Source organism: Vulpes vulpes, chromosome 13, assembly GCF_048418805.1.
Source record: "Vulpes vulpes isolate BD-2025 chromosome 13, VulVul3, whole genome shotgun sequence".
In the NCBI taxonomy this organism is placed as follows: domain Eukaryota; kingdom Metazoa; phylum Chordata; class Mammalia; order Carnivora; family Canidae; genus Vulpes; species Vulpes vulpes.
The window spans coordinates 127,634,762-127,649,471 of record NC_132792.1 but is presented as its reverse complement, the minus strand read 5'-3'; the positions used below and the strand labels follow the sequence as shown (position 1 = coordinate 127,649,471).

Below are 14,710 nucleotides of genomic sequence, written 5' to 3'. Positions count from 1 at the left end.
TCACCCTATGATGAGCTGCTTGACATCTGTCTTTGCCACAGTGATATAAGCTCAGTGAGGGATCAGACACAGTCTGCCTTGTCTATAGATAGCTCTGTCTGCAGTGCTTATCACGGTGCTGAGACATAGCCAAGGCTCAGTGCACGTGTAGTGAGAGGAAGTAAAATCTGAGTGCCATGACTTTTCACTAATAAAGTTGGAAGCAACATGGTGAAGAGGCAAGAGTAGGGTTTTTGGACCAAGCTTTCATTCATTTGTTCATTCGCTCATTTGTGCATTTGTGCAATCAGTATTTGGGACATCTACTATGTGCCATTTTTGTAGGTGCTGGGCACATGGGCTGAAAGACAGACATCTCAGTCTCTATGAAGCACACCAGCTCTGCCACTAATCCCTGAGCAATCCTGGGCACTCACCCAGTCTGCATTAGTCAGTCTCGGCTGTCTTATTAGAAAAACAGGATACTAATAACCAACATGCAATATCATTTTAAAGAAAATGGATAATATATGTAAGGAAGTAGATACAGGCTAAGCACTCAATAAATGCAACTATTTTAATTAACAATAAATCAAAAGCTGAAACAAAATACTAAGCATAAGGCAAAGCAGGTGACCTATGGCATTAAATTCCAAAGGAAATGCACCTAGAAAAGTTCAGTGACAGAAATGTTGGTAATAATGTGTTATTTCTATGTGGTACTTATTTTTCTTCAAAATGTTTGGGATATGTCATCTTAAAGAGGGGTGAAAAATCTCCCTAGATTTATGTACAAGAGGAAAGGTATCTACTGAATTAGTTTGCCTGACATTCCAAAGCTCTGTGTGGCCAAGAAGGTCATGTAGATTTTTATTGTTTTTGACATCTTCCAGCAATGACCAAACCGGGGAAAACATGTCAATTGAGCTTCTAAATGACCTACAGCCATAGAGACACTTGGCAAGCTGGGGAGGACTTATCAGGAAGCCTCCTGCAAAGTTCATTCTTTCAAGGAGTCTTGGTAATTTCCACAATTCTCAAAAAGAGTCCACAAGTATTGTCAATTATTCTCAGTCAGGCATTTTCACTTTATTTCATTTCATCTTCTCAAAGATTCTGTGAAGTAGTCTCTGTCAATTCTATGACAGAAATAAAACTCAGAGAAGGTAAGAAATGTGCCCACGCTGGCACAGCTTGTGAGGGACAGTAGAGGAATCCACATCCAGCCTTTTGGACTAGAAGACTCTGCACACCACTGCCACTTCCCCACAGGCTATCCACCCTCTTTGAACTTTCTGAGACATAAGAAAGAGATGTGAGCTTAAAAGGAATAAAATAAATAAATAAAAGGTGGAGGACACCTGGATGGCTCAGCAGTTGAACGTCTGTCTGCCTTTGGCTCGGGGCCTGATCCAGAGTCCTGGAATCAAGTCCCACATTGGGCTCCCCTCAGAGAGCCTGCTTCTCCCTCTGCCTCTGTCTCTGCTTCTCTCTGTGTGTCTTTCATGAATAAAGAAAGACCTTTAAAAAAGGATTCCCTATACCCCCATTTTAAATTCTCAACAAGGATTCCAAGCACTTTAAATCTCTTTTATCTGGAAGCTTCTGGTTTTTTTCTGTCTTGTTAGGAACTAGAATGGCTGTGATGCGTCTCAAAGGTGCAACAACATGGAGATCAGCTGAAATGTCTCTGACGTCAGCAAATCAACCAAGCACCTGCAAGAGCCCTTCCTGGATGGTATCCACAGGTTTCAGTCCTACAACCGCATCATCTCACCTTAGGAGAGCCACCCTCTCCAGACACCGAAAGTTTCTGCAGGATGAGAAAATAAACTAGATAAGCAGCTGATGTCATTTATCATAATATCTACCATCTCTTTAAGAGGCCATCATCTTCCTTCAAAACTTCACTTCTATTTTGTCCTCTTAAAAAAGCATTTGGGGAGCCCTACTTTTTTGCAAGCACTGTGTGTGCCAAGTGTCAGACTCAGTATAGCATATTCTTTTATCTCTTCTCTTGGGTTTGATGCTATTTCCATGAAAGTCTTCACTTCTTATACTCTGTCAAATACAACCATCATTAGCCACAAGGGGTTATTTAAATCTAAATTAAAACTAAGTGTAACTTAAAATGCAGGTCCCAGGTAGCCACATTTCAAGTGTCTGACTGCCCCCTGTGGCTGGTGGTGACCATATCAGACAGTCCATGTAAAGACATTTCCATCATGGCAGGAAGTTCTATTGGACAGTGCTGCCACAGAGCATCATGTTCTATGTCTTCATCTGCCTAGAATTTTAGCTACAATAAAACCAATAACAGAGCTATTCCCAGAGTGGGGCAGACCAAGCTCCTGACCTTATCATTCCTGGGGTTCCAAAAGCTAGAGTATAGTGGAAGGGAAAAGGAATCTAATAATCTATGTCTTGTGAGTGGTCAGGCATCCTGTGGTAGGTAACCCAAGGATGCCACAGAGTAACCAGGGTGCTGATTCCTTACTGACACTGAAGTACAAACACAAGGACTTACTGTATTTGTTGAGAGAGAGAGAACATGAAGAACAGAGGTTCAGGGCAGCCCGGGTGGCTCAGCGGTTTAGCGCCGCCTTCAGCCCAGGGCCCGATCCTGGAGACCCGGGATCGAGTCCCACGTCGGGCTCCCTGCATGGAGCCTTCTTCTCCCTCTGCCTGTGTCTCTGCTTCTCTCTCTGTCTCTCATGAATAAATAAATAAATAAATAAATTAAATAAATAAATAAATAAATAAATAAATAAATAAATAAATAACAAAGGTTCAGAACAACGCGTAGTGCTTTCTCTGGTGCCAGTCATTTTAGAACTGTCTCTCCTGTCACAGGTTATGTGGAGTCTGCTCATGGATCTGTAAGACCTGAACATTGAGAGCTTCTTGGTGTCCAGAGACAGAGAGAGAGAGAAAACGTGAAGAACAGAGGTTCAGAAGCGATGTGTTGTGCTTTCTCTGGCACCAGTCATTTTAGAATTGTCTCTCCTATCCCAAGATATGTGGAGTCAGCTCATGGGTCTGTGAGACCTGAACATTGAAAGCTTCTTGGTGTACCCAGTGGCTCCATGGATGGCATTATGCTATGGCTATTGTTCAGATTATCATGAAAAAAAGAGAAAGACGGACCATCAAGAGGCTCATGAGGATTCAAAGAAGGCAAAAAAAGATCATTGGCCAGAAAGCTAAGCTCTACCATAAACAGTGCCATACTGAGAATATATCTACGAAAAGACTATCAAGATGCATGAAAAGAGACACACCAAACAAAAGAATGATGGAAAGACTCCACAAGGGGCAGTACCTGCATATCTACTGGACAGGGAGGGACAGTACCCAGCTAAATACTTTCCAATATGATTAAAGAAAAACAAAAAGAGAAAGTGGGAATATGGGAAGTTCCTTTGCCCAAAGGAAGAAACTGAAGTATTAAAATTTATTCAAACAGAAAAGAGAAAGAAGAAAGCATGGAGAGGATTGTTACTAAAGCCTGCTGTGTTGGAGATGGCTTTACTCAAAAACCACCTAAATATAAAAGATTCATTAGGACAATGAGCTTATGTGTCAAAAAGATCCATGTAACACATCCTGAACTAAGAGCCACCTTTTGGGGCGCCTGGGTGGCTCAGTGTTGAGCATCTGCCAAGTCACGATCTGGGGTCCTGGGATCAAGTTCTACATCAGGCTCCCTGTGGAAAGCCTGCTTCTCCCTCTACCTATGTCTCTCCCTTTCTCTGTGTATCACTCATGAATAAACAAAATCTTTAAAAAAAAAAAAAAAAAAAGGAAATCCACCATTTGCCTGCCAGTGTTTGGTGTAAAAAAGGATCCCTCATCTCCATAATATACAACTTTAGGTGTTATTACCGAAGGTATTGTCCTTGAGGTGAATATAAGTGAGTTGGGCCTTGTGACATAAGGAGGCAAGGTTATTTGGGGGAAAATATGGCAGGTTACCAACAATCCTGAAAATGATGGATGCATGACTGTAGTTTTGCTGCTTTGACAGCAGCTTACAAAACAGAACTCCTTATAATTACCTCAGACTACACACCAATCAGGAAAGCCACCATTACTGTGGTGGTTCTGAATACCACCAAACAGCCTTACATATCTGCAGTCATCAAGAGAACTATTTATCCTACTGTTAAAAAAAAAAAAATTAAAATAAGGGCGCCTGGGTGGCATAGTTGGTTAAGTGTCAGCCTGTTGGTTTCAGCTCAGGTCATGATCTCAGGGTCCTGGGATGGAGCCCGCAGACAGCTCTATGCTCAGCACACAGTCTGCTTGAGATTCTTTCTCTCTGCCCCTTTCTCCACTCACCAGCACATGCTCTCTCTCTCTAAAATAAATAAATAAATATTTTAAAAGAAACATTAAAATAACCCAGTTTCGCAAATAATAATAATAATGTTAAAAGAAAAAGCCATCGAAAGACAAAGTCCCAAGTTCAAGCTGTATGACTGCAGACAAATTATCTAATCCTAAATTTCATCATCTGCAAAATGAAAAAGTAGACAAATTCAAAGTTCCTTTTCACTTCTGAAATTCCTAGATTCAAAGGCTTTATTTAGTTTATATAATATCCAAAGAACTGCACAGACTTCAGAGATACATAAGATATCAAAAAACTTATTAAAAAGTAGAAGCTGGCAAAAAAAAAAAAAAAGGAGAGACTAGCTACTAAATAATATTAGAAAGGACATTATAAGTGTCATGAAAATGGTACTACCAAAGCATCCTACAGAATCTGCCTCTCTAACTATCAAGGAAATAACATGAAATATTATGAAAATGTTCACCTTTTTCCCTTCAAAAAACTTAACAACCTAGTGGTTCACGTCACACATAAGATGTTTAATAATTTTAACTAAATAAACAGGAATCATAATTACTATTACTGTTGTTCTAGTATTTATTGAGAATCTAATATATGTTAGGGTATCTACAAGACAGTTCCTGAGATAATTCATTTTACCATTTAACAGCTCTATGAAAGGAGCATTTTTGGTTTACATTACTTTATAGATAAGGAAACTGAGGTGAAAGGAATTAGTTGCTAACCCACAACCATACAGGTAAACATCGGCAGAGGCAAGATTTAAAACCAAGACCACCCAACTGTACTTCACATGCTTCTTCTGCTTCAGCACACTGGCTCCTAAGAAAACATTTACTTGCTAATCACCAGAAAGGACATAAAATGAGAAGGCTCCTACACTTATTCCTAAGAACCCAGCTAATGGCACAAAGCTGCCATTTCCCTCCATATTTTTCAGAAGACAGAACAGCAACTTATTTCTCTGGATGAGTTCCTCAGACAAAATATTTCAGCCTAGACCAGGTGGCAATTTTAATGGAATTGGAACCAAGTTCATGAATGTCTATTAGAGTTCCAATGTCCTGAGACCTTTGTTAATTGAATTAGACACAAAACAAGGGGAATTGAAAAGAGGGTAAGTTAAATTTTCATATAGCCTTGGGCAAATGGCAGAAAGAAGTGGGCCTTTTTTTCCCTAAGGAACCGAGTACCCACTTTATCATTTACAATTATTTTATAATTAGATTGGTATTTTGTAAAACAGAAGTCCCTGTCACCCTGACCTTCTAATGCCTCCTTTTCACTGCTATGAAAGGGGGAGCGAGAGCCAAGTATCTGTGTTACTTATTCTTCACAATTCTATTTTTCAAGGAGACTTAATATTTATTATGTCACTAAACTATCCAAATCCAAAATATTTCCATATTCTCCACAGTGATCACATTCCATCACCCACACCACCTAAAAATACCCTGCTTTCCATCACTCAGTAGAACCACAAAGGCTATTAGGAGGCAGTAAAATCCCTAGATAGCTTCTCTTTCCTACATTTTCACTCTCTTCTGATCAATTAGGTTCGTGGAGGCTGGAGGTGGGAAATAAAGGAAATAAAATTTAGGCCACAAATCCTTATCTTAATCCCACAAATAGCACTGGCAAGCAACAACTGGTGAGGGAAAAGCTCAACTGTGGAAGGCTTTCCTGCTCTGAACGCAGGTTAATTATTATCCAAAATCCATCATTGAATTATTACTCATAAAATGTCTACTTCTCAGCAAAAACATCACAGATGATAGTCCTATTCTATCTCAGGGCAACTGTCAGTATTTATGTAACTGAGAGGAAAATCGGTCGGCTTTTGATTCAGACAGATTAAATTCGTATTTATAGTAGATAATATCCCTTAGTCCAGAAAGGTACTTTCAAATAATCTAATACATAGAAGACCTTCCATTTTGGAATTTTTCAGCAATGGCAAGACATATCTCCTGGTCTCTGCCTCCCATTGAAACCCCTAATTTAGAAATCTGAGGGCTTAAAGGCTTCTGTGATGATCTACTTGCAAACATCCCTCACTTTTCTCATGGGCCTTTCTCTTATCAGTTATAAATATTCTTCACCAGCACCCTAAACCTAGAAAGACCAAGATAAGAAAGGTTCAAAAGTGCCAATGGTTATTTTTTATAATGGAGTTCAAGGCCACTGTCCATAGCCTGTCCTTGACACCCTCAAGGTTAACCAGATTGGAAAATCCTAAAGAGACAAAAGCACCGAGTTAATGCAAAAAATGTCAGCCAACTCCACCCCTAAGACTAAGAACGGAAGGGGCTTGATTCCTTCCAAAGTAGCAGTAAGTCCCTCTCCTTTCTTATGCGTATGTGTACTCTCATGGAACAGATGGACTTCACAAATAGCTTTCAAAGGCAAGGTCTAGATAAAGTCAATCAGCATAGGCGATTGTCCTACTAGGGTGACATCTCCCATGGCACCTTTTTGCAGGAAAGGCCAGTAGGCCCCTCTTGCTCTTCAAGAACAGAGCAGTTGGTCGCCAAGGACTAACCTTTTGCCACACCACATACACAGCAACATATTGAACCCCATGGCACATATGTGACCAAGTTTAAAAGCATCCTTCCAAGAGCCTGTGCATAACAGGTACCCAAACAAGGCTGGAATCTGCTATCTTCTCCAAAAGGCATCATTTTCTCTTTTACAACTAAACTAAGCATGATCACAAGGAAAACTTACCTTCACTCTGAGGTCTGTTTTGAAAAGAAGAAATTAAAAGAAGCAACTGGAAAGACTGTGAGTACATGGAAGATGAAGAGAAGAGATGAACACAGGACAAAGGAGAGGGTGGGCAGAGACAAGGACGTGAGGTGAGGGCACAGGTGTGGTGGACATGCAGATTAGCTATCTCCAAAAACATGTTCCTCCCACTAAGGCAGCAAACAAGGAAAACATTTTTGATTTTTTTCTTCTGGCACCTGGAGCATAAATGATTGCTGCAGTAATATCAGAAATTATTGGTCATTTTGAGCATTCTTGCTAGTGAGAAGCCAGCATTCCAGCCAATTTGAGAAACTGGCCCCAAGGTGCCCTAGATATTTTGTTTTTCAAATGCAGGAATGTCAGCTGCTGGACAAAAAGTGATGTATACTGTCTAGTGGGCAGCATGCTGGCCAGACACCAAATTTGGAATGTGTCTCCCTGTACTTTTGGTTCCAGCTCAGCCATCCTCTACAGCCAGTGCCACACCCTGGAACAAGGACTCTGCCCAGAACACAGCAAGAATGCAAGCAGTATTTGGGCCTCATTAACCCAAAACAAAACTGAGTTCTAAGTCTTCACCTCTACAAATGTTTCTAGAAGCTAGCCTAAAGCCAAGGCAAGTTAGAGATAGGTGGGTCTCTTCTTAAAGAAGTTGATTACTTCTAATTCCATTCTAGTTAAGGCTTATCTGAAGGGAGCCTAAGAAAGCCCCAAAATTAAATGTGGCTGGGCTGCATATAATGAGCTTTTAAATAAGGTGTTCTCAAATACATAAAGTGGCATAACCACTCTAACTTTAATCACATCCTTATTTAAAAAAAAAAAAAAAACACAGCATGATGAGTTGAAAAATTGATAAGGCATATATTTTGTCCATATGGATTTTTAACTTGTACCTACGACATCAAATGAAGCCTACAGAGACCCTTCACTTTTAAAATTCTTTTAGTGAAGTATAATTAACTTACAATGTTATATTAGTTTCAGGTGTACAACATACAGATACAATTCTATATTGGAATTGTGCTCACCACAGTAAGTGTCATCACCATTTATCACCATACAATATTATTACAATATTATTGACTATATTCCCTATGCCATACTCTTCATCTCTATTTTATAACTGGGAGTTTGTATCTCTTAATCCCATTTATCTAGTTCACCCATCTTTCCACCTGAGATCCCTCACATGAAGCCAAGAAGCTTCATGTGAAATATGGATATCCCAGACTTACCTGCAGGTGCCAACCTTGACCGTGAGGCAGCATTACTATTGACCACAGCCTGCACCACAGTGGCACTCACTCTGCTTGGAGCATGATCATTTTACACACTGTACATTTTCCCCCTAACATCACTACAGAATTCTCCATGGAAAAGAGACCTTTGAAATTTTTCTATCATTTGGAGAAATCCTATAATCTGTATGAGGATAATCATACTAGGGAGAGGGACACTTGACAAACACAAGAAAGGCATGCATCTCAGCTCTTTCTGTGCATTCCACTTTGCTAACCATTCACTACTTCCTCTCTCTCACAGGAACATTACTATGCGTCATTCATAACCTATCCAGACAAAATGGAAACAGCACATGCATATCTTAGGTGCGTGTAAATCACCAGAATCCTTACAGTAAACAGGAGATGGCCTGTGGGGGAGGGGGAATGGTGAGAACACTATGAATGTTTCCAGCCTAGAGCCTACTTCCAAGAACCACACTGCAATAGTGTAGCAGAAGTAGAAAACTGGCATGAATTGATAAGACAGCAATTAATCCACTCTCTCCACTGTTACTGAGCAATGCGCTGTTGGTACCGAAGTTCTTTTCTAAACATGATTGACTCCATGATTGATAAGCATTTGTAATGGAGTGCTTCTTCCTTTAAGCAGCTGGAGCAGATGAAATATCCTAGCAACATATAGTAGTCTACACCACTCTCCAACTATTTTGCTGTTCTTCATATTAATATTTGGCCTCTACTGAAAATACATTAAATGTAAAGCCCATTGAACACAGAAGACACAAGAAATGGGTAAAATGGTCAAATGAAACCATGAGGTCGGATTGTATGTCTCCACACAGACAGACGTGTGTCTCATTACATGAATTATCTAGTATTTATACATGATTATTTGTATCAAAAACACAAAATACATAAGCATACGGAATAAAAGGAATAGACAGGCAATCCATAGTTATGAATTGGGAGTATGAATTACTGAATGGAGTTATTTTTTCTACTAACGATTTATCAGAGAAATAATTTCTAAAAATAAATTGTGTCAATTTAAACAAAGAGCTAATAAAAAGATGACAGAATAAGTAGCACAAGCAATTCCAAGCTTAACCAACAAAATTATGTTTAAAAAATGAGGTATTATATTCTCATCCTGAAGCAATACTGTCAACTTATAAGTAGCACTAGCAGCAATCTGGTGCCTTACAACACCTTATAGAATAAATTCAAAATTAGCAATTAGCTCAGGTATACTATATAACCTAATAACTATTTCTAAAACCCCTAGCCTCATTTTTTTCATTTATTCTCATAATAATTGACTAAATGAGACACGCGGATACATGTCACACTGTTCATTTCTTTTTTTTTTTTTACACTGTTCATTTCTGATCAAGATAAGCATTAGGTGTCCAATCAACGTAGCCTTAATCTTCTGTAAGGAATCAGAAAAATATAGTATGACTGAATAAAAGCAGCTAACTATTGTAATTTTACATCCAAAAGTCCAGCTCTCCACAGGCACACACCTATAAGATAGAATTTACAACTGCCACCTCTTGCATATTAAAATAGTAAAAGCATACCAAACAATAAAAACATTAAAACTTATTTAAAAAACACATAACTGCCCTCCAAATAGCTCTTCTCAGAACAAACTCTATACAGAATGGGCAAATATCCAGTTATTTCAATTGATGTAGGAATACGATAGTAACAATTTAGGCACAAGTGGATTATGCTCTTAATTTATCCAATTCAGATGCTTTAGATCTAAAATAGGCAACTAATCTCCAATTTTTATTTCCTATCATACTGTTTTGTCCCAGGCACATAAAACTGCATTCACAGGTATACAGTTACAGGTATACTAGTCACAGGTATACTAGTACTGTCTGTAAGGCTAGAGAAAAAAATTGCTAACATTGTGTCAGGATGTTCATGAACCTTCACAGTAAAGCAATAACAATATTCCCTCAAACACATATTCGTCACCACCTCTAAGTGATTTTGGCCCACATAGCAGGAGAGTTTAGATTTAGTACACAAGGTAGCATATAGCTTTACAATTGTATTCATGAAAGAACATATACAAACTTATCCTGGACTCCTCAATGAGCTCATACTAATAATTAAACCTTTAACAATTTTCTTGATTCCAAGGTATGATTTCCTTTTTGTCACTGCTAACATTTACATAGAAATCTTGCCCAATAAGTAGTACAGATAATACGCCAAAAAAAATAATAATCCCAGCATAAAATGCAATAGAAACGACTGGTACAGAAGTTAAAGAATATCGCTTCCTTTATCTTAGTAACATGGTTGGTTGTGACCAGAATGAAGTTACCTAAGCAACCACTCTAAAGCACACACAATATTCAAATGCATCTTTATTATGGTGGCTCAGTGTCTAGAAGTTTGTTGCTGATAGCATGTATAAAACTGTCAGATGAGTTTCTGGGGGGAAAAAAAAACTGAGTATAAAAGTTTATTTAATGGTCATATGCCACTAGGACTTAAATACCCATAAACAAAATCATAAAAATAAAATAACCCAAAGTAAAAAATAACTTAGGCTAAGACAAAAAAAAAAAAGAAAAATGAGAGTTGTTTAGTCACAAGTAAAATCTTTAAACCAACCATAGATTCACAGGCACATCCCCTCTTGTTGCAGAACAGCAAAGTGGTCTTTTCATTTCTAAAATGTTACACATTTACATATTCCTTACAACACAAATGCGGGGGGGGGGGGTATATGAAAAAGCTTCTAAAAACTATTAGGGATGCATAAAATCACACATTTAACAAAATATGTGGGATGCCCAAAGTTGCTGATACTGCTGATCGCAGGTTAATCTGTGTGAAATCATCAGGGAAAGAAGAGGGCAGAGTAAGGCTGGCCTCGTGTACTTCACCGTGTCTCTACACAGTAGGGAATACCAGATTATCTTCAAGTATAGTGTGCTATACTTGTGCTGTATTTGGTAATTTGGGAAATCTATGAGGCCACAAAGTGGACACATACACTAGACGGGGTTGGGGAGGGGGGCGGCGGGCAACAAAACCCAAGAAGCCAAAAGTTTCCCTCTCTCCAAGAAAGTGAAGAAATTCTTACCTTTCTGTACACCAGCATGTTGGGCGATTCATCTGCCACCCCGTTGCTGGTCTGCCCGTAATTATTCCCCTGGGCCATGTCACCCCACACTTGGTGCGCTCTCAGATACTGGGATTAGTGGTCTGCGCTGCAAAGGGTTAGGGAGACTTCAGTGAAATGCAAATGGCAGTGCTCAAGCGGGGTGACTTGAAACCTCTTCCGAATCCACAGCACCCACCCCACATGGAGCATACTTACATGTCGGGGCTAGCTGGAGCAAGTGGCACAGAAATAGTTTTTGTTTGTTTGGTTTTTTGTTTTTTGTTTTTTTTTTTTAATCTGAATTTACACCTACAGTATAGTACCCTCGGGAAGTTGTAAGAAATGACAATCTTTTAGTTAGAATAGTCGTTTGGCAATGGTTTTAACTGACTTTGATCTTCTGGACACTCATTTGAAAAAGTGTCTGATGCTCACCTAAAAAAAAAAAAAAAAAAGAAAAGAAAAAGGAAAAAGAAAAAAGCCCACGGTCACCGTGTCTGCGCTACAGAGTTCTCTTGCTTCCCAACACTTGCATCTCGACCTGATGGTGTCTTCCCGAAAGGGCAGGAAGGCGGCGCAGCCTGTGGCCGCACGCGGGCTCCCAGGTATCCGGCCGGTCCCCGCCGGCAGCGAGCGCCTCGGGCAGCCCCCCCCCCCCCCGCGGCACTTCGCCTGCGCTCCCCGGGGCTCCCGGCCCACGTCCACCTGCCGGCGCTGCCCGCCCCCGGGCCCCGCTCTGCGCTCCACTTGGGGAGTCAGGACGGATCCCCGCCGGGAGGACCAGGCTCGTCCCGGCCACGGCAGCGGTGGGAGTCCAGCCCTCGGGCCGTCACCGGGGTCGCCGTGGGGAGCAGCAGCCCGCCCGCGGGAGCCTCAGGGCCGGCGGCCCCAGACGAGAAAGCCTGGGAGCGAGCCCAGCCCCCGCGCCCGCTCTGCCCGCACAAACGGCAGCAGGTTCAGCACCGCGGACCGGCGAGCGCGGCGCCCGCAGCCCGCAGCCCGCAGCCCGCAGCCCGCAGCCCGGCCGGGGCGCGGGGCGGGGGCGCCACGGGAGGGTGGGTGCGGGGCGCGGGGCGCGGGGCGCGGGGCGCGGGGCGGGGGGCGCGGGGCGGCGCTGCCTCCCCCCTCCCGCCGCCGCGATTTACCTCCTCGGCCAAGGTCACGGCCCCGCGGCGTCGGCCCTCCGGGGCGGGCTGGGAGCGGGCGCTGTCAGCGGGCGGCGAGCGGAGCAGCGAGAGGGGGCAGCCTCATCACACTCGGCGGATGCGGAACCGCGCCGCCCCGGGGAGACCGCCGCCGCCGCCACCGCCGCCGCCGTGCACGGGCGGCCCCGGCAGCCGCCGCTCGCGCCCGCTCCCCCCGCGCCCGCCGCCCGGCCCGCCAGCTCCCTCCGCCGCTCTGCTCCGGGCGCGGGGACCCGCCGGGCGCGCGCGGGAGCCGAGACGCCGGCCCGTGCGCGCGCCTGGGAGGCGGGAGGCGGGAGGCGGGAGGCGGGGCGGGAGGCGGGGCGGGAGGAGGGGCGGTCACGTGGGCCCGCGGCCGGAGGTGCGGGCTCGCAGGCGCGGGGCTGTGCGCGTCCGCCCCGCCGCGCGCCCGGGCGCCCGGGCCCCTGGGGGCACACGCGGCGGGGCCGCCGGAGTCGGCGCGGCGGGCGGCCTGGGGCCCTGCGCGGGGCGGGGCGGCGGGCGGCGGCCGGAAGGGCAGGGCGGGCGGGCGGATGGAGGGCTGGAGGCTCGGAGGGATGCAGGGATGCAGGGAGCCCCGCGCGGCCCGAGCCTCATCACGTGCCTGCTGGCTCCGCTGACAGTGCGAGGGCAGCAGATGACTGACGGTCGCTGCGCTCAGCGACGGGAAGACGGAGACCCCTGGGAGTCCCGGGAGGGACGGGAATGGCCGGGACCAGTGGCGCCCCCCAGCCTGTTGCCTGTGGCGTCCACAGCTTCCTCCTAAGTTGAGGAAACGGGCCGCGCTGCGCAGGCAGGCTGCGGGCTGGAGCCGGAGACCTCAGCACCCTGAAACCCAAGGGCGTCCCCAGGGCGCGCCGCGTGCCGGAGGGCGGCGCTGCGGGGACCCACCTGCGGGGACCCACCTGCGGGGACCCACCTGGGGGACCCACCGGGGAGGCCTGGGGCGCCGACCCCGCGGAATTACTCTTCAAGTCGATGTCGCTGATTCCTCTGTAAGGATCAGAACGACGTGAAGGAAAAAGTCGCTGTTGTCCCAATTATGGTAAAGAAACTTGGGTCTCTGGCTTTCTGGGGCAGATTTGGGAAGCTATAAATATCTGAAAATCTCTTTCCTCAGCTGTGCCAGGTGTGGAGGAGAGACAGAAGATAAGCAAGGCAGCCCCTTCTGAACCCCTACACCTAAACAGAACAGAAGCTACCCCTGGCAGGGACAGCTGTTCGGACGGAGCACACCCAGCGCCAGCGCCGCACGGTCCAATGCATTTTCCCCCAGGTCCACCCAGGAAGGAAGGTTTCACCTAAGGAACGGAGTTGTCTAACGTGTCCTCTGTTCTGAATACTACAGGGCAAAGGATACCATCCCAAATTGCTTTACACACACCCTAGTCTGACCCATGCCCCACTCCCCCCGCCCCCCCACCACCACCACCAGTTCCCAAAATCTCTACAATGTGTGCTCTGGAAAGTATGCTGTTTTTCATAAATATTCCCATTTAAAAAAATTCTTCTCTACTCTTTCCTTAATATTCATGCTGCAGCCAGGACCTACCTCTTCCCCTTTGCTCAGTCTACTTCTGGGAAGTTGACATGAATGGAATTAATAAATTTGGGAGGAATACTGGGCATGCTAACTCATCCTGACCATTTTTCCTCTTAAGGGGAAACTGCCTGAAGGAAGCAGGTTTTCTCCTTTGCATCACTAGAAAAGGTTCTAACCCCCCATGCTCAGCACTGATGGATCTTTCTCACGAATGAGCAAACTAACAGAATAGAGAGGCAACTGTATATATTTTATACTGGGGTGTAAAATACACCCCAGCTGCATGGGACCCCATCCATCTATCCATCATATAGATGTGATATGTGTATGTATATCTACATATGTATAATCTTGCATAAGGTATCTATATGTAGATGCAGCCATGTATAAAATCTCCCTTGACACACTTTCCACTTATTCTTGCTCTAGTTTTTGGCTTTCTTTGGCACCAAGAACTTCCTCTCCTCTTATTTTGTCTTGAGCTCATTCTATTCTGGCAACAATCTCCAT

General features: G+C 44.1%; 2 protein-coding genes and 1 pseudogene across 9 annotated transcripts in view; 2 read left to right on the top strand and 1 right to left on the bottom strand.

Annotated features, from left to right (window-relative positions):
- Positions 1–12,827, bottom strand: part of RGS7 (regulator of G protein signaling 7) — a 501,308-nt gene extending 488,481 nt beyond the window's left edge. For 3 of the 8 annotated variants that reach the window (XM_072732891.1, XM_072732892.1, XM_072732895.1), the window contains exons 1-2: positions 12,619–12,827; positions 11,453–11,579 (exon numbers count right to left, since the gene is read on the bottom strand). In XM_072732891.1, the coding sequence (XP_072588992.1) occupies positions 11,453–11,530 (78 nt within the window). In that variant the 5' untranslated portion in view covers positions 11,531–11,579; positions 12,619–12,827. Of the gene's footprint in view, positions 1–11,452; positions 11,580–11,689; positions 11,909–12,618 lie in introns of those variants that run through there. The other 5 variants (XM_072732893.1, XM_072732898.1, XM_072732897.1 and 2 more) reach the window with 4 other exon arrangements.
- Positions 3,070–4,101, top strand: LOC112923406 (ribosome biogenesis protein NSA2 homolog pseudogene; annotated as a pseudogene).
- On the top strand, positions 12,609–14,148 carry LOC140594985 (uncharacterized). The gene is made up of 2 exons (XM_072732899.1): positions 12,609–13,702; positions 13,778–14,148. Exon 1 carries the CDS (start codon positions 12,737–12,739, stop codon positions 13,421–13,423), a length of 687 nt encoding a protein of 228 aa, XP_072589000.1. The 5' UTR covers positions 12,609–12,736; the 3' UTR covers positions 13,424–13,702; positions 13,778–14,148.
- The last annotated feature ends 562 nt before the right edge of the window (positions 14,149–14,710 follow it).